General features: G+C 40.8%; 1 protein-coding gene across 1 annotated transcript in view; it reads right to left on the bottom strand.

The window, feature by feature from the left end:
* Window positions 1-27,470, bottom strand: part of GALNT10 (polypeptide N-acetylgalactosaminyltransferase 10) — a 90,935-nt gene that overhangs the window by 33,971 nt on the left and 29,494 nt on the right. The window contains exons 2-4 of the mRNA XM_075056442.1: window positions 14,532-14,634; window positions 13,527-13,665; window positions 9,219-9,385 (exon numbers count right to left, since the gene is read on the bottom strand). Of these exons, the coding sequence (XP_074912543.1) occupies window positions 9,219-9,385; window positions 13,527-13,665; window positions 14,532-14,634 (409 nt within the window). The remainder of the gene's footprint in view (window positions 1-9,218; window positions 9,386-13,526; window positions 13,666-14,531; window positions 14,635-27,470) is intronic.

The following is a 27,470-nucleotide window of genomic DNA, read 5'->3' as shown; positions in this document are numbered from 1 at the left end:
AAAAAGCTGAAGTAAACAACTAAAATGGGCCCTCAGGTCCGTTAAACACTAGAGAATATATTTTTAATACTCTCTAGCCATTGCCTAATGAACAATGCAGGTTTTAGATATCCCTTTATGAAGGGTATACGCAAGTACAAAAATGGTGTTTAAAGACACTTTAAAAATGAATACTCAAAAAAGGAAAACAAAATCAAATTGCATCCATATTTCACTATGGATCCAAAGCAAGGTCTGTCACTAACAGTTGTCTAAAGTATCCCACACCCGCAAGACAGTGCCAGAAATGGAAAATAACAAATTACTCTCCTTCCATAAACCAAAATTGGACATCCACCTAAGGTTTTATTTTATTGCTCTACTCCATTTGATGCTCACTACTGCACAGAGTATTGGTGAGTTCACAAATTCACTCCTATACCAGTATAAACACACAGCTGTGCTACCTGTAAGTCACACCAGAGTCTGGGTAACAAACATCACATCTAGACTGTGGGTCATAATCACTTATATGACTTTAAAGTCTATTTCACTTTGTAATATTTGTGCCACTACCAGAATCGGTGATATTCACCAAAGCCGAGTCACCTTCTACATGGAAAAATGACATTGGTATTGGCTTCCATCATTTTAATAGTGAAATCCTTAGAATTTGACCATAGCCTGAGAACTGCTCACTGTAACTTTATGCACCCAGTAGTTTTAAACCACTAGACGAACAACCAGGCCCACAAACTGAGCATTATCAAGAGCCCAAGATTTAATGAGATACAGATATCAAAATGAGTATGTTTCACAACAGAGAATTTCATTCTAATGAAAATAAAGAGTACATTTGTTTTCTCAGAGTTCCAAGTCTCTCCACCCAAAAGAACAAACCTTACCCCACTTACCCAAGGGGATGATCTTGCTGACAGTTACTTCAAAGAGTCTGAACAGACCTGAGATGGTCTGCAATGAATTCTAACAGCAAGGAAAAAGCCTCTTTATTCTGTGACTTAATTTACAAAAATAATCTTTTTATCAGTTGAGACAATAGTTACTACAACTTTTAAAAGAGATCTTGAAAGCAACATTTAAGAAAAGGTTGCAGAAAAGCATAGTTGCCTAAGAAAAGCTTGGCTTTTTCTTTTTTTAAATACATTAAGGTAAAAAGCTTTAAAAGAATCAGATTCAAAATTCAGTAAGAAAGACTGTCACCACTTTGTCCTAAGCACCGTCACGCCATACTCAGACATGTACTAACCAGATGCACTTTAGCGCATTTAAGAGAAAAAAAAATTACTTTTACAATGCATGTGCCTAAAGATGAAAAGATAATCTCTTTAGCTACATAAATCCTTTACTGTTCCACTTAAAGATCAGAAAGAATTCAAGTATTAAACCCTTTTATATTTCACATACTAAGAACATGATTTCTTTCAATTAAGGTCTGGCAGATATGATTAATGGAACAGAGTTGTATTTGCCACATACCTGATGCTGCACCAAATGACAGATTAATCACCCCTTGCCTTCTCCCGTCAGTACACTACTTAGTGACTTCTGCCCTTCAGACCAAATTATGCTGCATGTGGTTCAGCCAAGTAGCCTTACCCACATTAGTTTTTCTATTCAGATTATCCCATATGGCTACCTCCAGAATTACTTGTACTGCAATATAAAGGGAGATTTTAAAAGTCACAGGGATTTATCTTTAAAGGGGAAAAGGAGGATTTGGCTGTGGCTCCCTCTGACGCTCGGTGAACGGATGGGCGCCAACACTCCCCTGCCAGTAAATGTTCAAGCAAGCTACAGGACGGTGTGGGGACAGCACAACAGTGCAAAGGAAGTTGACTGGCCCTATGTGAGGGGAGAGGGCAAACGAAGGGGAAAATGTTGGTCATAACCAAGGGCTGAGATGACACTGCTTGGGGAAAACACTCCTTGGACTGATTTATTAAAAGGCCTAAAAGCCTCTTGCTGCCTTTCAAAGATGAGCAGTGGCCATGTGCCAGAGTCTGGGCTCATAACGCTTTGCTGTCTTCCAAATGTCAAAGAACAGCTCTAATTCTTATTACACAAAGTCCTGCTGAAAACACACAACTAAGAAAAAAGTGAGTAAAAGTGGGGGAAGAGTAAGAAAAATTTAAAAATGGCTGAACAAATAAATATTTTCAGGACTCCTAAATAGATATAATTTTCATGAATTAAAATAAGGCTCAAGTAAACAGGGTAGCCTTGGAAGAAAGATGAAGCTGAAATCTGGAACCTCCCTAACGACCCCCCAAGGGAAAATGAGACCTTGCTTACACCTTGCTTATAACAAAATTTTCTCCTCAAAATCAACTATAGCCAAGTATGCATGTCTCTTGGATAATCACACCCTAAAATATACCATGTTTAATCTACAAGCCAGAAGGTTGACTTTGCAAATGTCATTGTCATATTGGGTTAAATATATGCAAGTACTTCAGCTGAAACTGTTACTGCCTCCCAGTCACAGGTGCAGATTTTGACTGGTTACTGTAAGAAGGATGTTAAGTCTTTGCGTATTGCCAATGTACAGACATAAAATGCTGTAAGGCAGACAGCCCAGCTGGGTTAACACTTCCAGAACAATCCTGATGTTTGGAGACTGCAGTATTTTCAGTGCTGCCACTTTCAACTTTATTACTGTATCAACACAGTGCTTTGCATATAATGCATGCTTTGGAGATGACTGATGCTGCAGTTCTCATTCTTCAACAAGGGACTACACTTGTTCTAAAACACTGTCATTTATACAAAAGTAGTCTTAAAAATGAGTAAGAACAGGCTGTCAGTCAATATGCAAATAACTGAATGCTGAAACGTGACTTTTATATGAAATTTAAGCACCTAGCCACAATCACTGATTTCTGTCAAGCTAAGCCACAAAATAAGATAAACCCAAAGTACTTCTGAACCACCCATGTGGCTTGTGCATTTTCCTCATTGCACATAGCTAGCCTCAAGTACGTGGCAAGACGTTTCTTTTAAATGACATTCAGCAATTAAGTCATAACCTTCTAGCACACAGTAAGTTTACAATGTCTTAAATAATTCAAAATTTTCCACTGCTGCAAAGGGTGAAAAGGTAAAAACCCTACCATGTTTTACATTACAGGAAGGGCTGAAAAATACATATCATCAGCTTGTTCTGGATAAACATACAAATGCAAACAATTAGTTTACATTTTAGAGGTATTAGTGTTCCCTAGACAGTTATATCTTTTGCTGATTCAACAAGGGAACTAGAGCATCGAGGCATACAGGATGCTCGTGCAACCCATTTTATTAGGTCTACTCTTCCAATACGTTTGGATTCCCTCATTAAGTTTTTCTTACCTATAAAAGTCATCTTGACTTTCAACACTGCCTCCCCACAACATCCTCACGGAAAAAGTGATGAAATCTGGGCTAGATAAGCAGACAGCGAGGAGGACAGAAAACTAGCTGAGGTCTAAGGGTTGTAATCAGCAGCACAAAGCCGAGCTGGAGGCCCGGACTGTCACCAGCTGTGCACCCCAGGGGCCAATATTAGGGCTAACACAATTGCACATCTTCATTCAAGACCTGCATGACCGGACTGAGTGCACCCTCAGAAGGTCTGCAGATGATACAAGCCTGGGAGGCATGGCTGACATGCCACTCGGAGGGACCTTGACAGGCGAGAGAAATGGGCCAACAGGAACCTTGTGAAGCCCAGCAAAAGGAAATGCAAATTCCTGCACCCAAGGAGGAGTAACCCCATGCACCTGTATTGACTGGGGACCCAGCAGCTGGAAAGGAGCTTTGTGGAAGAGGACTTGGGAGTCCTTGGGCACAAACTGAGGTACAGGAAATACTGCTTAAATGTACGAAAATTTTATTTTTTTTTTTTTTTAGACTATGTCACTGTAACTGAACAGCAGAACAGGTTCCCCAGAGACATTATGGAGTCTCCATCCTTGGAGATTTTTCAAAACTTGAGTGAATAAGATCTCGAGAAACCTGCTGTAGCTGAGCAGAGGGGTTGGGTTAGACAATCTTCAGACATCCTTTCCAACCTCTGCTATTTGTGATTCTGCATGTGTTCCAGTCCAGCCTCCACCTGAAAGAGATCTCTTTTCCAAAACAGAAGAGAGGAGAGTTTGACTTCTGCCTTTCATCCAGTAGCAGTATTTACTTGATGTTCCACTGCTGTACAGAGCCACCAAATATTTATCAGGTGAAAAGCAAAGAACATCTAGACAAGCATCCTGCAAAGAGAAAGCGTACTATACTCTGCCCTCTCTTCCTTCAGCTTAAGGCTGTTCATTTATCTAGCGAGAGACAGAGGACAGCTTTACCTTTGTTCATGTAAACTTAGAAGCAGAGGTGTCCACAAGGTACAAGAATTAGATGGAGACCAACAATCCCTTTCGTACAAGGCAGACACCAGAGATGAACTGCTCGATTTCTCACCACCACTGCCAGATTCAGATTGTAGGTCTAGGGACTGAGGCAGACCCTGAAGAATCATGAACTGCCTGTCATTCATTGCCTGCTATCAATAGTAAAATGCCATCAGAGCCAATACAAAAACCAGCAGTGTTACAAACTGACCTGCATTTCAACTTCTCTTCCCCTCCTCCCATTTCTATGGTATAATGCAACCCACTTACCACTCAGCAGCATTGTAATTAAATAATCAAAAAGCAAACAAATTTCATATCTGACAGTCCCCAGGAGAAAACTGATATACATGAAAAAAGCATTTTAGTTTACTTGGGGCCATTCTGGTAACAACAAGCTCAGAGGGATATAATTAGCACCCTGCAAGCCAGCATATGAAAAGGCTTAATTTAACTGAGAACAGAACTAAAGAATAGCTATAGAAATTAAAAGTGAAGCCCCAAATCCACACAGCACTGCCGCAGCTAGGTGTTTTTATGATCAAGAATTCTAAAGTCGTAATTCACATGTATTGTATTCTGATTTCTGCTTATCCAGGAGGGTAGGCGCTATTTTGGACCACCCTGAAATAGCTGAGGTTAGTCTGAGGAGGTCAGTCTGTGGGTCTTCAGCAGTTCTCGGTAGCATGCAGGAAGAGGCACACAACACTGGGCAGGTTAATTCTTATTCTCCAAGTCTGCTGAATGGATGCCTCCCTCTTCAATATAAGCTATATTCTTCTGCACATTAAATCCCTACAATTGTTTTGAAATGCTTACAGCCAGGAGAAGAAAGCCCTTATATCACAGACATCCCAACTGAGTCTGTGAGGAAAAAAGCATATGCTATCATAGTCTTGCTGGGAATGCTACGTTGATACTAGAGACTATCCGAAAAAGTAGAAAATAGCCCCACAATATTGACACTGTTGTGACCAATGGCACGTGCTGGAAAGCAGCTTCTTTTAAGCTAACTTAACCTAACAAGGGAATCCCCACAAAGAAAGATTCAAGTGTCAAAGACAGCTGCTGGAGGTGACAACATGGTCCACAGCTCAAGGCAAACTGGATGCTACCACTGTACTGCATTAGACTGATCCCACTGACAGGTAGCCTTTCCTAGAGCACTATGGCAGATGTGGAATCCAGCACTAAATTTGTTTGAAGCAAGCTAGATTTTGATCATTTGCATTATAATACAGGCATGCAAAAAAAAATTCCAGACAGCAAGTTGTTCCAGCACATTTTGATTTTTAAAATACAAAGCAAAGGAAACATTTCAAAAACATGACTTGTAAAGCTTTTGCTGCTCGCTATTATGATTTGCTGTCATCAGGACTGCCTTTTTTGGTTGAAAAATGTTTATTGCTAAAGGTCACAGAATTGTGTCTCTCAAACAAATTAAGAAATAAAAGGCTGTTGACACTTCCAGATGCTGATTCATCTGTCCAAGAGCTCCAATAACGCAAAGCAACACAGCTGCCTCTCAGGTATGCTGCAGACCACAACAGCCACCAACTAACCCAGAAATCTGTCTTCACTCTCCTATCACTTTGTTAGCCAACTTCTCAACCCTCTTTGTAGTTACACCAAAAATTCCTTACTCTCAAGCTTAAAAACAGATGAAAAACATAGGAAAGTAACATCTGTCAGAAAAAACACTGATGTGTGCAGTAGCCAGGTTTCCATACTTACTATTTCTATTATTAGCAAAGTCCTCTTTACTTCATGTGAAGCAAAGATTCTCCATGTGTGAGATACATGGATGAAAGAGGCTGATGGATTGGCACTAACATCACCACCTACAGAAACCAGTGCAATGGCAAAACAAGAAAGCAATGCTAACAGAACCTCAAGGGCAGATCGGCAAAGCCCAGTACGTTTAACCCCAACACAGGTCAGTACACAAGAAACGCTAGCAAGAGGGATATAGTCTCCTTGCCAGGGAAAGCCAAGTTCTTGAAGGTTAGCCTTTTTAAAGAGTTATTAAAGTGCTAGAGGTCTGTTTAGACAACCCTCAAGTGAAAGGCCATCATGAGGTACAGCAGAGTATGTCTGATATTTTATCTTGCCAGGGTAACCTCTCGATAAAAAAATTAATAATAGATTTTTATTGAGCAATTATCCTTTTCATCTTTTGCTTTTCACTGGAGTTTATGATGACTATTTACTGATCTCTTTGGGGAAGAAGCTGACATTTACTGTTCTTACTATGCCTCTCTGATCTCAAATGTGGCTTCTACTATCGCTACGTCCAACAGTGATTCTACAATGTTAAAAGAAAGATGCTGTTAAAAATTTGTGAGACTAGCATTTGAAACAGAAGCACAGCATTCTGCCTTGTAGACCATGCAGAGGACTAATAATTGATGATTTTCAAAGAAAATCAAGAAATCTCTCCTCATTCCTTTTACTGTTCACAGTTCTGTGGCACAGTGGTGATGATCATCTGCTTGGACACAGGGTTTTTATTACCTGCCCAATTTAATCATAAGAAACAGATAACCAGAACAGTGGCCTAACAGTTCCAAATCCCAGAACGTGCCCTTTTCAAACATACAACACACAAAGTGAAAGTTTTCCTGGAGCCTCTGCTCCTACATGCAGTTCAGTTTGATGCGTTAAATTATCAATTCTCAGGTATTGGGTTGAAGTGTTTGTGGTTTTTTTAAATACATACAATGGATAAATTAAAACCAGAAATTGGTAACCAGCAGCCTTTTCAAGTCAAGGTTACATGTTTAGGACTTAGTCTCCTGAAGACTAAGGATCTATTTAAACCTAGGGAAGGATGTGGAAGTCAACCCCAGTGTTGTTAAGGAAGAACACCGACTGCTGAAAAAGGAGCAGCAGGCAGCAGGAAACACTACAGTGCGGATACAGAACGGACAGCAGTGAAGGAAGAATGTTTCATCCTAACCAGTAATTGTTCCAACATGCATAGATCAACTGAGCTAGAGGAAAACACTGTTTTTAATAAAAAAAAAAAAAGGTTATTAGCACTCCCTTTGCCTGTGTGTCGTTCTCTTCCCTTGACAATTTAGCTCACTGTCCAACACCAGTAGTCTCTTATATTCATCTATAAATAGATGCTGCACACAAGTTAAATCCCAGCTACTTTTGCAACCTTTGTATGAAAGATGGATGACTGATGTAGAAGGGCTTGCATCTTATCAGAGACAGGTAGAACAGAGCAAAAGCGAGGTGGACAAACAGCATGTGTACAGTCTGATGAGGAGCAGGGGTGGCAGAGCCAGGAGTGCTCTCTTTTGCCTGGTCAGAAGGGCACATCTAGAGAACAGGCAAAATAGATCCACAGGAAACCAGATTTCATTACTTCCACTTTTCTCAAACGACACTTGTTTGTACAATTCAGCTGTGGTTACAGCATGAGCTTGTCTAATTTGCTTCTAGACTGAGTAGCAATAAAGAGACCTTGTTAGGAGGTTGTGTTTTTTTTTCTCCCCAGCTTAGTCTGAAAATCCTCTAAAGAAATACTTATTTCATATAATATTGATTTGTTCAAACCAGCATGCCTTGCAGACTAATTAGAGATGTACTTTAGAACAAATACAATAGCTGTTGGGTAGTGCTTATTTGAAAGTCAGTATAGGTTAGAACACGAAATACTCACAAGCTTGTTTCCCAGCTCATCTTAGGAGCTTCCTACGTGTCAGATTTTTGGAGGTGTATCCTTTAGTATCCATGTAGAGAGCTCTTTTCCCCTAGCTGAGTAATTTCAGTGGCAGGACTCTTGAACTCTGCAGCTCATACAGCTAAATAGTCTTTGTAATTTTAAAGGAGAAAATACAGTTGCTAGATTTGATCATAACCCCTTAAAGTCACTGTACCCTCTTCAAGACAGGAGAATTCCAGCTACTTCAGAGGACTTTCCATGTGATCTTTCTAGCTATGCAATGTCTACATGATAGAGGCATTCATTCCTCCTTCGCTGGATTGCCTTTTCTACCATAGCAAGGGTGCAAACTACAAGACAAAGTCTAGCTTAATTTATATCATATAGCACTTAAATGGTTCAGAGGAAAAGACGTCTTTCCTTTCTGCTACAGAACAAGTAAATTTGGTAACTACATCTAGATATTGCTGCTGCAATTACAAGTGGTTGTTTCATTTGTGGTGATGCGTTACGCCAGCAACTACACTACTTTGCATGTAGCACTTAAACCCAATCCAAGATGACGACTACTGGCAGTGCAGTACAAAATAAGGAGTGTAGTTGCAAGCAAGTCAGCAAGCAAGAGCAGTCAAAGTTTTGGATGTTGCAGATTTGATTTTCAGGAGCACAAAATTCAGGAGAAAAGTAAGCCAAATCATAGGCAGTGCAGGGAGGAAACCTTTTATCAAGGCTTCTTTTACCATTTTCTGTGTCTAGAAAAAAAAATGCAGAATGTGAGGAGTGAGCTATTCCCCCCCTATTTTTTTATTTATTTTTTAATTTTTATTCCAAGGATCAAATATTTAACCCTGGGTTTAAATGTTAAGGGCTACACAGGCCTTTAGCAGAACATTAAAGCCAGCTTCCCTGTTTATTCACATTGTCCAAAACACAGAACAGCCCATGCCATCAGCAGCTAAACCAGCACAAACTGAATATAGAACATGAGTTTTTTTGCTAGACCTTTGGCCTTTCAAAGGTACAGGAGCAAGGTTTACCTGAGCTCTGCTGTTGGCAAGTAAAAAACCTCAAGTCATCAGACATGTATCTACAAGTTCATTGATCCCTTAAGTAGGTAAGCATAGGTAGGTAAACATGGTGGAGATGTTATGTACAAATTATCATACCTCTGTCACTGAAGTCATCCACCAGCACTATCTCTGCTATCAGCTCAGGAGGGGAGCGGTTTAAGACACTGTGCACTGTCCGGAGGAGAGAGGACCATCCTTCGTTGTGGAACGGTATTATCACACTAGTGTTCGGAAGCTTCTCCAGGTACAGCTTATTCTTGCAGCTGGACATAGATAGAGCAAGTCAAAAGGCGCTGCCAAAACCCTCCAGCACTTCCATATTAATTACCATCAAGTAACTTATTTCATTCTTTGCTCCTCAAATTGATGCAAAGTGCCTGAAAAGACCCACCAACTTTCAGGCGTTATCAAGCCAGTGTTGACCTGATCTAGTTTACCTGGCAAAAAAAAAAAAAAAAAAATTTCCGTATGAAGTGAGGACTGCATGACCAGTGACACTTAGCAACACAGAAAGTCAGAGGGATCTATCAGGTGCTGAAGCTGCTTTTAAAGGTAACTTCAGTTCTAGCTTAAGATACAAAAGTCTCCAAAATACTTGTTTTCCCTGTCCTTATGCCTCAAAGATCATAGAAATTCCTCTTCCTTGTGAAGTTGTTTCAAGAAGCTGAATGTATCTCTTCTAGGCATTATCAGTACATTGGTTTAGCTCACTTATTCCCAGTTTTCAGAAAAGCAAATCACTCTAATCACCTATATAACTGTCATCCAAATTTTTTAAACTAAACGTGCAGGAAGTAAGGATTTTGTGTGACAGCACCTTCCCTAAAACAGTCCTAGAAGTTCAAGACATTGTGAACAGTACAGAGAAGAGACAGCATAATTGCATGGTAAGAACTGCCCAATAAAGAAACCCACCTCTCTCAGTAATAGATCAACCTCCAACCTCTACCAAAGGCTTCCTTTGTCATGCTGGACAATTATTCAAATCATACTTTTCCTAAATAATCAATCTTGTCTTCCCCATTTTTCAGCAAGTCTAGTTTGACACCTGGGATCAGTTCTGCAGACAGAAATGAAGAAGGCTGGGCTTTGAACACAAAGGACTGCAGAACTTGGATAAAGCTGGAGAGTTAGATCTGCAGAGACCCCATATGGACCCCTTGAATTTGGGGGTATTTCCCCACAGCATTAATCTTCTTAATTTTAAGATAGGGGTAACGCTTTCTTTCCTTGTGCAGGTGTTTACAAGGTAGCTTAATGAAGAAAATTCAAACTGCAGCAATAAGTGCAGTGTTTATTTTCCTGCAGGTGTGGCCCTAAGTGGAGTTTGAACCTTGTTAAACAGGTAACACCTAAGGTCATACAGCTAACAATTGTAGTTAAAAAACACCCAGTAGCTGTTCACTAGGGGACAGAAATCTATTCCATTCCTAGAACCTCACAAGTCCAGTGCAAAACAGAAGCGGCTACGTGAATAGAGATTTTTAGAATATATTAATGACATTGCTAGCAGGGTAGGCTGCCCTCTTTCCACTAGCAGGGGAGGGAGGTCATACTCCGCTCCCCGCCTTGCCACACCACCAGACCTCTTGCACAGCCTGCACCAGAGCTGATTTGCAGACTCTCTCCCGTCAGGCACTCAGCGAGGCTTTCACTACCTGCACAATGCAGTGTGTGCACGCACACAGTAATTCCCTCGCTGTTCCCCAGAAGGACAGATGGGAACGAAAGCTGCTCTGGCAGTGGCAGTTTTTTCCTGGTACCTTTCCCAGGGAATGGAGAAGGATGCACCTATGCTACACAAGCTCAATAAATCTGCAGTTACAGGAAGTTACTCTGGTGCCTGCGTGAAAGGACAGTAGCTTATTCTGGGTCTAATGAATTGTCTGGGGATGCTGCCAAGAGCTTGCAGGCTATGGCTGCAATGCACAGATGCAAGATGCAAGATAAAGCTGCATGGACTGCTTTCATCCAGCCCTTGGCATTGCAATCTTAACCTTCTTCCGAGATAGCTATTAGCTATAATTCTGTTCCAATATGAAACAAGAGCACCCAAGTCTCTTCTAACTCTTCTTAAACTGGAATTCTCATTTTCTAACTTTAACAAGTGGGAAACTTTAGCTATTAAGTTTAACCATTAAGCATGGAGAAAAATTGTTTCCCTCCAGCTACCACATCTACAATTGCTTTACAAGACCTGCAAAATTAGTATTTAATATTAAAAAACCCAGAAGCACTTAAAGGAAATGTTAGCAGGGGAAGACATGACTGTTGAAACAATCGTATGTGTGTACCAGGCAGATCCAGTACGTGCCCTCCCCCAGCCCCTCGATTCCCACGATTAACAGAAAGCAGAGGTGACACACTATTTGGTATATAGAGGTCCACACAAACCATCTCAGAAGGCAGCAAACACATTGGCTGCTTCTTTGTCCTTCCCCACCCAGGCCAGCTGTTGGGAAGAATCCTAGCTGGGGCCCCAAAGCTTAGGACAGGACAGTTGGTGCATCTTTGCCCAGTTCACCTTCTCCTTACACTCCCCTCTGTCTGTGGGCACATCTCCAAACGACAAAGTCTCTATTATCTCCTACCACGTGTAAAAGACCAGGTAAAGTAAGTGCTCTAAAACACAGCTCCCTTCTTTCTAGAATGCTCTTTATGGACTCCATCTCAGCCTAACTTTTTTATAAATTGCCCTCATCAACCTCCCAAATAACACAAACCATACCATTTCAAGTATATCTTTTTTTAATGGGCACAGGGAATGCACAACAGACCTTTTCAGTTGTGAATTCCTTTACTGCAAATCTCCATTATACGTAACCCCACTCCCTGTGCAGCTAATCCTAGCATCCATTACACACACACTGTTTATCCTCTCCTTGAGACCTCCACAATTATAACTCAATACGGTGGGAGAAAGGATGTGTCAAGCAACAAGCAAACCAGCTGCAGCAGCATCATTAATCACAGCTTAAGTGGTTGGTGACTGGGGTAACTGGGGACTGGAGTTAGAAATTTCATATTTTAAAAAAGTTTAAGTAGTAGAATTAGCAACGAATAGTCAGCAACTCTGGGAAACAATGGGGAATGTGAGTTAATATATTGAATCCTCAGCTGAGGAAATACTGGCATTGTCTGATGTTTAAATTCTCAGAGCCCACAGCAGCCCCTATAAATGGAGGCCAGGTATAATTTAGGTTAGCAAACTCAAACTGTATTTCCTAGAACTTGAGTATGGGTTGATCAACAAGCATCTTCAGTTACCTGATTTATCTCTATGTTTGAACATTTCAGCTGCATGCCTAAAATATCTATGGAGCTATACTCACTACTCTGGTTTATGAGTATATATTGAGAAAGGGTGTCAAGCCAGTGTATTTGATTAGTTTGCTGTGACAGCTGAAGAGGTAATCTCTCAAATGTGCAGCTAACAAATTACAAAACCTGACTTCTGGAAATTATATCTCATGAATAAAGTAGATGTTGAATTCAGATTCACTAAATTGTGATAAGAACGGCCTCACACAAGCTTCCACTCAAATGTCTAACAATGCTTTCAGATTAGAACCACACAAACAGTATTTAAAAACCTCTCAGCTTTGTATAAACAAGGGTTAAGTCCTAACTGAAGCACTTTTGCTAAAGAAAAACTCCTTCTGGCTTGCACAAAATCCAGTTTGACACCATCCTAAGGGATAATGTCCAAAAATAGATGAACTCAAAAGCCAGCATTCAATTGGAACTAGTTTCTACTTGTAAACCCTGAGGAGGTTTTTTACTAGAAAGATGTCTAAGAAACTAATCCATAAATCAGAAGGATTACTGATAAAACTCTTCATATGTAGTTGAGTGGAGCTACTCAAACCTTGTTCACCTCCTGAGCATTTCATGGTCATTTCCAGCTAGTGGCCAACATAAGAACTGGACAGGTGTTTAGTGATAAAGTCATCACCTGGGTACACTTAGGACTCTTATCAACTGAGTCAAACATTCACATCAGTTTCCACTACAGAAAGAAATAACTCCACCTTATTAGTTGCTAAAAGTTGTTGGCTATGTCAGTGGGCTCAGGAACTGAACTGTCACATTGCAAGAGGTGAAGGAAGTAGCCACCTCTGGGTTAAGTTCAAGATCTCTTCTGTGCAGGGCTGCAAGTTTTTGGTAATTTTAAGTCTTTTAGAATCAAAAGTGGATTTTTTTTCCCCAGATTTGGTCTCCTATTTACCACTGCAATTACTATACACTGTCCTTTATTAAAAGACAGGACCCAGCGGTGAAAGAACCGTGTGTGATGAACAAAGGTACAAGAGTCCATAATAAAAAGAGAGCATGCTCCTGCTGACGTGGTAATTTATAGGGCTTGTAAACCCTCACTCGTAGAAATGCAAACTATATACTCACTTTGGATGTCTGATGTCTGGAAGGGAACGATTCAGAGAAATTTTATCACTCACAAAGATATTAAAGCCATTTTCTCTGTATGCCTGGTCCACTCGCTCTGCATCAGTCATTGGGTAAGGTTTTCCCTGTTCTCCATTTCCTATAGATAGACAGAAAGTAAACATGCATCATTACTACTAATTGGTGCTTAACTGGCCAGAATGTAATCCATATATCAAAAAAGCAGCAGTCACCTTATAGCCCTTTGAAAATTCCTTCATTAGTATTGTGCTCTATGTCACATTTAGCACTGGGTCAACCATGTCAACCTAACTATTTTATTTGATAAGCAGTTTTGCTACAAACCACTTAGCTGTGCAAATTGTAGAAGTTAGAAGCCTTCCTTCTAACATCAGATGAAGGGGCTATGGCAACACCATGGAGGATCTACAGAGTGTGGTGGTTGTTTTTTTTTTCACTGCAGGAAGAATACATATGGTTTGAATACCTCATCACTGTTGCTTTTTCCAGCACAGATGGATATGTATATTTAACAACCTGAGCTCTTGCAAAGAGAAGGCAGAGCCCTTGCAGACACACCAGTGTAAAGCTGTGATGTTAAAAATGGGCCCTTTTATGCAATGCAAGACAAAACCCTGAACCATGGAATAAAACTTGCATGAATGTTACAATCTAGAACATTTTTCTTATCCCTCTTCTTCCTTTCTGGTTCTCTTATTTTTGGGAGAGGTACAGGCACACATTTTTGGTAAGTTTTTTAAAAATCAATACTGTAACTATTCTAAAAATATCAAGATGTTACCAATAGATTTTCACCTCAAAAGAGTTATTATGGAGTTGGGGAAAAAGGCTTTAACTGGGATTAACACACAGTAACTGCTGCCTCACGTCAAGAACATCATCTTGACCCTGAAGTTGAACATGCTGTTCTGCACTCAGCCTACGAAATAATATCAAACTAATTTACAATCTTTATTAAAACATTTTAATAGTAATCTTACATACCTACACGCTCAGAGTCTCTCCTTATAGCTTCTTTGTTATGCCAGTCCTTTTTCCTTTGTCCGACACCAAAGTAAGGGTCTTTCTTTTGCCTCACATATGATGCCTTTGAAACAAAAGATGGGATATATCAAATACACAACACATGAAACCTTTCCTTAACAGTCTCCCACTCCTGTAAGAGGAGATTAAACATCTTCCTTAAGGTAAGACCATCACAAGCAAGTAGTTTTTACCTGAAATGGTTGAGGGAGGAAGCAAGTTTTGCTTGCCTCAGAACAGTACTTTATCTATAGCTGTTAAGTGATTTTTTTTTCAGGGCACCATCATGTATGCAGACCAGTATTCTCAATCAAGGAATCTATTAAAAACTCCTAGTTTCATTTTGAAAACATCCCATACATCTTACATTCTATTTAATTAACAAAAAGCTGTAATGGGAGACCTATTGCCGGATCATTATTAATGAGCACACTACTATACCTGAATAAAATCAAAATAAGATTTAAAAGGTCATTTATTAAGACTCTTGCTGCTCAACTTAAAAGCAAATTTTACACAAGGCATGAGCTTGCACTGAACCCAATTAGAGCTCATCTTTTCAGGATGATGTTCCTGAAATTCAAAAGCAATGGCTGCTTTGGAAACAAGTTAGCAAAAGATGGGGTAAATTCAGGATCAAAGAGACTATGGTGTGTGGAAAGAAAACCATGATACCTCTCAAACACTGACATCCCCAAAATCCAAGGGGAAAAAAACCAAGACAAAACAAAATATATTTAAGTAGGTTTTAGGGTCAAGAAGAGAACATCTTCTCTGAGAATGAGTTTTCAATTATGTAGTAATATGCTGGTAGAGTACAAACCTAAGTCATTTGTAGCACCGTTACTGCAGAAGTAGTTACACAAAGAACTTAAGAGGTTTTTCCTTTTAATTCCTCATGACCTGCAGGGAGTACTCCACAGGGTAGAACTTCCTCGAAAGAAAAAAAAGCTTCCCTCCTTGGAGGGCAAGAGGTTTAAAATCTCACTAATGGGTCAACCAAACCAAACAACCACCAAAAAGCAACGGTTGGCATAGTAACCTTGCAGGGTTATCAGGCATCTTTGGCATCTGGGACACAGACATCATTTGCCTGACTAGTTAAATTAGAAACTCTTTATTTTCATGCCTAGATTTGTCTTGGGAAAAGAGGACATTTGGACATTTTACTTGTTATTCCAAGGCACTAGACTTCAGCTGATGCAGTTCACCTCACTGCAGTGTGACAGATAAACTCTAGTGAACCTTGCTGTGAAGGTTTTGCAGATTATCCCCATTGCATCACACCTCTTCTGCAACAGTCAGCAGGAAGGGAGTCCAGTGTATTAGCTTACAAAACCATCAGTGGAGAGAGGTTTCAGCTAAGATATCAAAGTGAACTAGAGCAGCTGAATGCAGGTACATGCTCTATTCCACCTGCTCTGTTATGGGTGGTAACCATTAGCAAAGGAACTGCATGAAAACCTTGAGTTATGTCAGTTGCATTACCATGCCAAAGGCTAATAAACCAGTGGTCTAAAAGTAATAGAGCTCAATCTGATTAAGAGCTGCCCTGTGAACTATTAGAACTCCCCCACATACACACACACAAGATATTTTAAATCAATCTAGATCCTTTCAATCACAGATCATAAAATGATTTACACTCAGCTTCTTGACATTTTGCAGGTGGTAACGTAGCGGGCAGAAGTCAAGTTTCATCCATGAAACCAGACACTGAGTTATACATTTCAATTAACTAACATCAATACTCAGAGCATTTGCCTTCCTGGTCCCTGCAATTTAATTTTATTTTCACTGAAGGAGAGCTGACGGGCACTTAGGCTGGACAAGAAGTCAGTCACATAGCTAGTTCACGATGTGAACAAGTATTAAGGAACCTCCACTTGTGCCACCTGGAGCCAACAAGGATATTCTCTGAAAAATACTTATGATGCAGGAAGATGGAGGGAAAGGAACTCTCAAGGGCAGCATGGGAAGAGCAGGACCATACTACAGGATGCGATTAACAGTGGTGAGAACCAGACAACTGCCAGAAAAGGCTGGTTACCAGGAAAGGTCAGTTACACCCAGAAGAAAAGTGACCACTGAGAAAAATCCCAGTAGAGTTATATTTAGATGGTGTACTTGATTTCTTCCGTTTATCCCATGATTCCTTAATTTTCTTCATCTTTTTTATCTGTTCTTTTATTTTCCACCTTGACAAAGCTATATGAATCAAAAACAATAGCTCATTTTTATGTTGTTAATTACTGTCCCTTTAGCACACGAACTCTACTCTTCCAAATCCTTACTTCTGTTCAAATACAGAAACTGGTAGTGTACCTTCCTGAATTTTACTCTGGACCTATCAGGACATAAAATTAAGATCGCCACCAGCAATCCGATGTCTTCAGTTCACCTTTGACTGCACATGTTGAAGATGTACACTTGCTGAGGGAAAAGGGTTTCATGAGAGGCACTGCAAAAGCCTCACCAATTCCCATCATGCAGGAAAAGGTAAGTGCAGCTCCAGAGCAGCAAAGTTGTGGTGAAGAACCATGTTCTCCATTTCTGGAAGGGCTCAGCTGAACTCACCAGAAATAAACTGAATTGGTCAACCTGCCTTGTGGTTTTCTAGCCATCCCATTAAACACCACTGTTCTTATGTGAATTTCTACCTGCTGATAATGAAAAAGTACTTTCTGTGCAAGAAACCACTGGGAGGGCAAACTGAACACAGTGGACAACAGCACTTCTGGGGAAAAACTAAGCATGCAGCTAGTCCTTGGGTCAATTTGAGGCTGGTGTCAGCAACGCGGTCACAGAACACCTTCAAAAACATACAGGGTATATGCTAGTGCCAGCCAGAAACCTAATGTTTGCTCCACCACAGGAGGTTGCTGCTGCTTTTGCATAGTGGGTGCAAGCAGAAGTGGTTTGAGATGCTTCCTCGGGGTGCAGTGAGCCAGGGCATGGCATGGGCGAGGGACAGGCAAACCCAACTTCAGCATCTACCCACGGCTCTGACCTAATGTTCACACAAATAATTTATGCAAACTCTACCTGACTTTTGCTAGCTTGTGCCGGCTAATGTGAGCAGGTCTGGATGACAGCTGTGTGACAGACAGACAGTAGAAGTGGCAGCTTGGTTATTTTTGGTGTAAAACTGATCAAATTTTCAGCACCATGAAGCAGCCACCTTGTGCTACTGCAACAGTCCAGCATGTCTACTTCTAGTCACCACAGTGGTTTCTAATTTTTCAGACAACATGCCACCCTCCCGATCATCCCCACTAGATAACCCACAGAGCACACTACCATTCTGTAAGATTTTTGCCTCTGTTTTGCAAGATCCCTGCTTTGCCAGGCCTGCTCACTGGATAGTTTCCTCTCCAGCATACTCCCCTGCCAGGAAAAGTCCTGGAAAGCTCTTGCAGACCAGAGCACCTTCTTGCCAGGAGAGTTTTGCCAACTTTCTGAGCGCTAGGCTTGTGCACAAGTGTCATACTGGGCACAGGAACAACTGGCAAGTCTGAAACCTCAATATTTTAAGTCTCTTTTGTCTCTTGTTTACAGCACTCTGGACTGAATGAGCACACCAGGAGAATCATTTACAATGCCACTATCCCTTCTGCCATTTGCTGCTATTCAACGCGTGTAAACCCCCTATCGGCAGTTACTCTAGAAATCCCACTCAGCACTGAAGAGGAGAGCATTGCAAGAGTGTCTAGGGACTAGATCTAAAAGGCGAAATACACAGTGCAACTCTGAGCCTCATGACACCCACTGTGCAGATGGTAACTCAGCACCCTATGCCAAGCCCCTGTGAAGTGACCAGGGGAAGTCAGGCACTCTGGAGAAAAAGAGGAAAAAAGAGACCCACTAGCAAAAAGACATCCAAGCTGTCTAACAGGGCACTGGTAAGAGTGTTTTAAATCCCACCTCTTCTTGGGACTCAGGCAACTTAAACTAGAATTGCAGAGGCACCCCCCCTTTCCTCTGAACTCCAGTCTGAAAACATCCCTTAGAAGATACACTGCTGCAGGTACCTGTGTGGATTGCTCTCCTTTTGAAATATGCTAATGGGATGGATCTTGAGCTGCTCTCCACAACAGCTCTCAAGAGATGGGAGACGAGTTTGAAGTATACCCTAAAGGACTCACACCACCTCCAGCATCCTCCAGAGGGAAGCCGCACCACTGGGCTATCGGCTGTTTCAGGAGGGGCATCTCGCACCATTACAAAGCTGTACCACCAAAGCAGCCAACGCTCATCAGGCCAAGCAGCAACCTAAAAGCCATTGAAAAGCAGTTCCAGCCATCCCTGCTCATGGTGAGCACCCCCAGGCTCTGGGCTGGAGCCGCCCTTGTATTTGTTCGCTCAATATACGATAAAGTCAACAGGGAAGTAAATTTTCTGCACAGCTTCAAGCTGTTCTTCAGAGTGGTCAGCAACGTGCATTTAAATACCCTCAGAGCAAGCAACAACACAACGCAAGCAGTTTAAATGCTGCGATACTGAGTAAAAGCAGGCAGTAGCATGCCATCCTCCAGTGCTGTTAAAGAAAAAAAAGAAAAAAAATCACAGAGACTGCCACTGTATTACATACAGAGCCCAAATCAGACAGGCAGACAGCAGAAAGTCTGGTAGATAGATGTATTACTTCTCTCAGTCCCAAATAAATTTACTCTCAAAACCATCTTTGAGCTGAGCTAAGCTAAACCCTGTCAAGGCCACACAGGCCAAGAGAAAAAAACTTCAGTAATTTGCAAACTTTAAATTAAGAGGGGAAACTATGGAGTACATGCATCAGTTATTCAGACCTTTCTGAACTGTAGTGTTGGACTTTGGAGGCACATGGAATAAGAGTTATTGAATCTTAAGCCCTTAGGAACAGGCGCTGTACAGCTCTCAGTCTTGAAGACTTACAAGGATCCACTTTTCTTCATGTTGGCACTGGCAAAATAAAATGAAGACTGTGTGGGGTGACTCATCTGTTCCTCTGCTTGTAGTGATCATGATGTTACTGCCCTGTACAACTAAAGCCAAACGAGATTCACACAAGATAAAACACAACATTAATCTCTGTTGGATCCACATACCTCTCTAAGTGGCTTTTAGAATCTTGAAGGGTAGACATAGCTGCAGATGGTCATGACAGACATGCTGCGTTCTGGAGCTTTTTTGGTCTTGGGCAGAGAAGTTAAATTAGTCAATCCAATTCAGAAATGCCCCATTAAATTTAATTCAACTTGGGTAAATGTTAAGAGATTAGAATATCTCTAACTGCATCCCTTGCAAGCAAATATGTAATGCTTACATTGGTTTTGCAGGTCACTATTAAAACACCCTATCTGAAAAGTGTGCTGTGAGTCACTGACAAGTTCTGTCAACAATGTCTGAACATTAACTTTGAAGTGACTTTCAGTGCTAGAAAATATCAGTGTCTTTGCTTCAGTGACCTTGCCAGCACCCACGATCCGCATAGCCCCGAAGGGAAGGCGTAGCTGCATCAGGCTGATTAGCATCGTATTTCTTGTTAAGAATCACACTTCAAGACCAACTTAATTTCAGCAGACTACCAAAAAAAGTCAGCATGAATGACAAAACATTGCCTTCCCCCCACTTGACTGCAATTTTTATGCTCATGTCATCACTATTAGCAGAGCAGTGTGTAAAGTTGCAGGCAACACGCCATCATGGGCAGAGGGAAGATAGGCATATATGCACTCAAAATCTTTCTCATTGTGAAAAAGGGCAGGTTGCTGACATTGATGGTATTTTAGAAGCTCCTCCCCCCCTTTCCTTTTTTTTTTTTCTTTGTAAAAGATGTCTGAGCTCTAGAAATCCAGACACAGCACACAGGGACCAGAATGTTGCTTTTTTTAGTGGTTTCCTTCAAGGATGCTGCATGGGATTTGACTCAATTATGCAAATTGCATAACTTGATGATAACCCTTCAACAGACGCTCTAGACTGTGATATCAAGCAATCTGCAAAACACAGCAAGTTTCCTAGGACTGACTTTTGCCTTAACTATTAAACAAGCATCTCATTTGCAGGGAGCTATGTCTCACATTTAATGCTATATTTCATGTCAATTTTCACTTTTATCATAATTTCTCATTAATTCTAACTGCATAGCAAGAGGCATAACATTTTTGTCCCATTGGCACATCCCACCTGTATCTGCATTTTAACTGTGGAATACAGTGACCATTGTTTGAACATCGTAGTTATCAATGCCGCATGGTTAGGGATCTGGATTTCTGTCCTATAAAATAGGTCAGCAAGGCTATAGCCTTTGCAATTTTCTGTTTTGCTCTACTTTAGCTTCTCATTTTGCAAAAATCTTTGTTTTTGAAATGGTCAGCTGTAAACAGCAATGCGAAAAGCAGATTTGAAAGCATGAAGGGTTCATTATGATCATCTAGTCAAGCTATGTAAGTGCACAAGCCATTGAATTTTATCCATTAACTCCTACAGCAAGCCCGTAAGTTCTGTTTCAGCCCAAGCACATTTTCTTTTCCTTAAGAACTAGAAGTTGTTTACCACTAAGGAGTGATTACTTCTCCAGCAATATCTTAAACTAATCTCCTGCCTGTTTCCATCCTTCATTTTTTAAAAACTGAAGATGAATTAAAGTAGAAAAGCATATTAAGCAATACATTGAAAATGGATTTAGACAGATTGCTGTAAATAAGCCCCTTCTGTTGTCTACCATGCTGTTACTTAACATGCCACCAAAGCAACTGATCAGCGTTCAAACGCCAAATGCGCAAAAATGGAATTTTAATTTTTTGTTTAATCACTATTTAGTGTGCCTGGCTCCAGCCAGAATAAAAGAAGGGTAGATGGAGATGTAAGCCAAGAGTTTTCTACACACAAGGAAAAAAAAAAATTTGCTGAAGTGCATACGCTAATCATAATGCTGTACAGATCTCAAACCCTGTTCAAACATTTGTTTTGCTGATTTATTATTTTCTTTCAAACCAAGGAACTATGATCAGACCCAAGGAGCTATAATCTTCAGAGACAGCGTTAAAAGGGGCATCTGTTCCATCCCAAGTCTCTTCATTTATCCCAGCATCTCAGCAAGTGTATCTTGAATTTATATCCTACAACAAGAAGGCAAAGATGACAAAACAATCCAGAAAAACATCAGGGAAAGGGAGAACAAACAGAAACCATTCCTCTATTTATTAAAGGAAGTTGCAATCTGAGGTGGACTCAGTGGAAGACTCAAGAGCTTGCAGTTTGGGTACAACCTAGTTGTCACGATCTGTACCATAGCAAAGCAGAAATAAGAAACATCTATAGGCAGCCTCTCTCCTGTCTTCCAAAACCTAAGTACCCAAAAGGTTTTGAAAGGCAGGAAACATGAGAGAAGCCAGGTCTGGCAGAAACCAGGAAGAATCCTCCCTCTCACTGCAGCAAGAAGCCTAGATTTTAATGACTGTGGGACCATCGATGCTAAAGGTAGGTAATCCTTTCAAAAATAAACAGATAGCAAGTCTTATTGCACCATGAAGAAATAAAATTATTTTTTTGTTTGTCAGAGATCTATTAGCATGTGTTGAACAACAAATTGGTACAACACCCGCACAGCACAAACAGTCTCCATCCTTTGTACTGGCATGAAAACAGCTGAGCTTTTCAGATGATCTAATGAAAAATAAAAATATCTCCAACATCAGCTGGAGGCATTCGTCCTCGGTCAGGAAGCCAAACATAACCTTGTTCAGTCAAAGCTCTTCATTTACTGGAACAGGAGATAGCACACTACTAGAAAGCAAGCTGCTAAAAGCCTGTTGTGCGATCTACCCAAGTATTTTCGAAAGGTTAATTTTTGAAGCTATTTCAGTCCATCAAAAATTTAAAAGCTACATTAACATAATCCATACCTTCAACATTTCAGGAACTATTAAAAGGCAGCATGGGACTAAATGGCAGCACATCATATGGAACGACTAAGTGCTTTCAAAGACAAAAAAGCCAAGTACCTTTTCACAGCTGTGCTGTGACTCAGATCCAAGCAACAGGTTCAAACGAGACCTAAAAGTTTCCCCACACGATGCTGCCGTTTGGCTATCATGCTCTTTCCCAACTGAAACACCAGTAATATTGAAATCCACATGTTCAGATTTGTGCTCTTCTTTGAGAAAGCCACACTTCAGGGTATGAAAGCTGCCTGCTTCCTTCAGAAAGTAGAGCCACAAATACTGCGGGCACTTCTGGATCAGTCCTCACCACACGTCAGCTGATTAAACCGCAGCCAGACCAGAACCAGCTGAACAGATCAGTGCATACAGACACAAAGCAGCAGCTTTTCTGCAGAACACCCAGGGACACTTGGTAGCTGCTTGTAGAGCTATTAAAGAAATACGTTCCTTGCAGAATGCCAGGCATACAGCTCCTTGGTGGACAGGACAACCTACTGCTTATTCATTACCCAATATTAGCTGATGCTGTACTTTTTAATGCAGAAAGCTTTTTGTATCAAGTGCTAGAACAGCACTTGCTTGAACTGAAACTTTTCCCCTTTTCAATTCCTTCAGTTAACAAGTTTTATTCAACCTCAATTGCTGAAAATCCCTTAGTACAAACAAAATTTTATCTAGCAAGAAGTCCTGGTTCATCAGGTGATTAAAGTCTAAAGACATCAGCTGAGGACAGCGATATGACATCCAGCTTGGTCATCTATCTCTACCAAACACTTTACACTTTGTTCTTCACTTATCTTTAGAAATAATAGTACGGTCTTGCAGTGTTTGCTGTTCTAAACTATTTGACTAATTCACAATTCAGGCTTCCAAATGCACAGTGCCTTTCCAAAGTCAGCACAGAGCATCAAGTGGTGAGTTCTTCCCCAGGTTTTAGCACACCTTGTGACAGCATTACAGTTTCAGTCTCAGACTTGTTCTTTCAGCTGTTAAAAACCCAGCTGGCCTAGTTTTAGACTTCAGAACAGGACTTGTTGCTTTCTCACCTTTTCTGTTCACTGAAACAGCCCTTCCCATTTACAGAAATGCTCCGTTTCCCACATAGTAGCATGTCTCGGGGATCTGCTCAAAACTGTAGAATAAGCTCCTGCAGGCATTTAGTTGCATCAGAAACCTCCTCTTTTTCCCCCTCAAGCGATAAGCACATTTCTTTGACCTTGCTTTAAAGATACAGCAACACGTTATAAAATTCCCAAACAAGACATCACTCCCTGGGCTACCCTCTGGTCAAGATGGGACATAACCCGTTACTCACCCTGCCTGAGGTACAACAGCCAAAAGGGGCTTTGAGACCAAATACATGAAGCATGAAGATGTAATCTTCATCAAAAGTCATCTCTGAACTGCCATTCCAAATGAGATTAAAGACTTCCCACCCCTCCCACCTTCCCTTTCTGCTTTACATGCTTTCTGGAAACTTAAAACTAGGCAAACTCTCCCAAGGAACCAACATACATGTAGTATTTTCTTGTGTGCTCAAGAGCTGGTTTTTGACCACAACTTCTGGCAGAAGCTATGAGCATGAGATCCACAGAGATGCACTTTGTTTTCCACAGCATTTAGTGCTATCTGAAGCTGTCTTAAATACAACGAGCCTTATATTCACAGAAATAAGAGTGAACAAGCTGGTTTGGAGATCAATCTGAGAAACAGACATTTGGAGCAGAACCCTCCAGATGTCTGCATATATCCATGCTCCATTTAACAGGAGCAAACAGCACACAGGCTGTAGTGGTTTCCTATACGGACAGACTTTGGAGCACTGTTTCTGAAATCTGACTTACCAGTTAGACTTACAGATTATGCTGCATATGCAGAAACACTTGAATAATCTGCATTAAGATTTAATAAAAATGCAGGATAAAAAACTTAATTCCATCATTTCCATGAACTCACTCTATTCCAGCTATAAACTCCCAATCAGATTGTAGCAACATTAAGCCAATGAAGGACTGCTCAGATGAACACAACTTCCAAATATTTTGAATACTAAGAGAATCAAACCATACATCATACCAGCAGAAATGCAGAAGCCTCATTAAAGATAAACCACAACAAACATCCCATATATCCTCAACACAGAAATACTACACAGAAGTGAAATTCACAACACTCAGACAACCAATACAAGATTACAACTAAGCTTGGTGCTGCACATAGGTGGACCTGGCAAATGTGTGACTGCAAATTTGACTTTGTTCAGTTAAGGAAAAAAAAATTACAGCATTTGTAACTATTTGAATGATGAAAGAACTATGACAATTTGTGTCTTTCATCAAATGGAATCTACCTGGATGGGCACAGGGTCCTTGGGAAACCTGGTATAACTCCTGGTATAAGCTGGTATTAAAAAAAAAAAAAAACAAAAACAAAAACAAACAACACAACAACAAAAAAAAAAAACCAAAACAGAAAAGATATGGCTGCTAATACTCCAACAAGCTTTGAACTGAGGACAGGACAAAACCTACCTGTTAGACACCCAAAGGAAGAAGTCTAAATATTTTCTGCAGAGACTGACAAATTAAGAGAAAACCACTCAATTTGGGGACTTATCAATGTGCAAATGATATCATCAGGATGCTTTGCACTTTGTTATAGAGAAAGGCACAAGTAAGACATAAGACTGCATTATAACGTGTTTTCTGAGGTAGGATGAGCAAGGCAGTTCGAAAGCTTGCCAACAGTTATAGTTCATAATAGTAAACAAAACTGATATGGATTTTGCTCAGAAAAGCAGGCAGAGCACCGTAAGCCTTGCAGACCTGCAGCAGTGTTTGCAACAGCTGACAGCATAGATCAGATATTTACCTTTCTTCCCAGAAATTGGGACAGTGCCAAACTTATTCAAGCAAAATTCAAGAGCACATTACAGAAACTTGATGCCCTGGTGAGGGGCAAAGGTTTGTCAGCATGCAGAGTACACTGGCTTCAGAAAGGTTAATACCACTGTTCTGAAATGCTCCAAAAAGATACCCCCCCCAACACTTACTGCTACTGAAAACTATATTCAATCCATACAAAAGCTATGTCACAGATTTGACTCAAAAACTGGAATAAGAACTATAATTCCCATTTAGTTGTGTGCCAGGTAGTGAGACACTGTGTTTTATGTCAGCAGACAGAATGCTTCCCATAGCAAGCTGCATATCAAGCTTAGAAATTGCTTTTTCCCTAATGTATTTTGAAAGATACTGCAAAAAAGTCTGTATTTTGCTTTTTTTCCTTGAGCCCTTATCCATCATTAGAAGTTACACATAAAATTATAGAAATATCTCCTATCAGGAATTCAAAAGGAGGCACAATCTGAGAACAAGAACGTAATCAGCTGAAAAGTCAGACCCAAGCCCAGAGGATGTCAAATCATCTACCGGCAGCATTCACCTGCTAGTACAGGAAATAATCCCCCGACACGCTGCGCCAGCTCATCTTGCTCAGCACATCACAGTTGCAGTTTAACAATAAACTGACCCTGGAAACATGGCCAGGTAACACAGGACCCCCCCCACGCCTCCCCTGCTGAATAAAGACTCAGGCCAGAAGGATTCTAGGGAGAACTTAAGACATCTCGAGGCTTATAGGTATTTTCAGAGAGTACTTTTCCCCCAGTTATGTCCTGCTACCAGGAACAATGCCATGCTCATGTAATACTTAAACATCACTTGAACAAAATAGTTCCCACTAACCCCACTAAAGCAAAAACAATCACAAGGATTTTCACATTTTATTCTCCACACTTCATGAACTACCTTCAGTGCTGACACTGCTTGCTTGCCTCCCAGTCACTGGGAAACCAACAGTACCTATAACAATCACTGTGACAGTTTTGGTTTAGGAAAAAAATAATTAAAAAAAATTTTTTTCAATTAAACATTTACTATTATTTCAGGAGGTGCTTTGAAGGACCCCACCTTTTGCTTTGCTTCCTGATTCACACTGTTAGCACTGGTCTCAGCACAGCTTTTTGTTAGCAGCAATGCAGCAAAACCACATTTTTCTGGTTTTCAGCAATAGAATACCCCTGCTTTCCTTTTAGCTGTTTTAAGAATTTTAAAGTAAATTCTCTACCAACTTCCTGGCAGACTTGAAGCTTCTTGACAGTGTTATGTTAAACTGAAAATATCAGCACTAAAAAGCAACATTTAACATGCCTCTTCTTCCCAAGAAGTTATTTAACTACTGCTCAGACAACTAGTACATCGCACCCAGCAACAGCAAATGGACAGATCTATGCCAGGATTAATCACACTCCTCTTGGAATCAGACTTACTGCTATTACCCCAGTTACTCAAAAAAATCTGAGCCGTGCTACCACCAATTTCCCCATTTATGTTGTCAGTTAATTTGATGTATTTGTGCTCTGTTTGCATCTCCAGATTCTCCTTGTGCAGAAGGTGGCACACAGAATTACTGCCCTTGATGGCGAGGAGTCATCCTGCTGTACACTGCAGTGCAGAGCAGCTGGGCAATAGCTGTAGGAGACTCTTGTACCATTATGGTGTTCCTGGAAGCATTTTCTCCTCATCAGGAAGCATGAGCCGCTCCTTGAGACCAGGCACAAGCTGCATTATTCCACTGGGAACAAAAAGCCAAGCACAAAAATCCCAACTTCAGTCTTTAACCTCTTCTAGGAAACCAAGCCACCACTGATGGGTTGTAAAGATGACTTGCAGAACATGCACATCACACAATTAAGGACTAAAACCCCACCATGAACAATATGGGGAAGGTTATCCCATGGAAAGTTCTGGGCACCTTAAAAATAAATTGCACTTACAAATAATGGATAGACCCTTCTCACCAATTAAAAGCTGAAGTGCCAAGTACACGTACCCAGCAAGACAGCGTCTACCACCCTTTCGCCACTCCTCCCTCCACAAGGAAAGCATTGGCAGAACTCCCTGCAGTACTCGTG

Source organism: Buteo buteo, chromosome 24 (assembly GCF_964188355.1).
Source record: "Buteo buteo chromosome 24, bButBut1.hap1.1, whole genome shotgun sequence".
Taxonomy (NCBI): Eukaryota; Metazoa; Chordata; class Aves; order Accipitriformes; family Accipitridae; genus Buteo; species Buteo buteo.
This window is presented reverse-complemented; position numbering and strand designations above follow the sequence as displayed.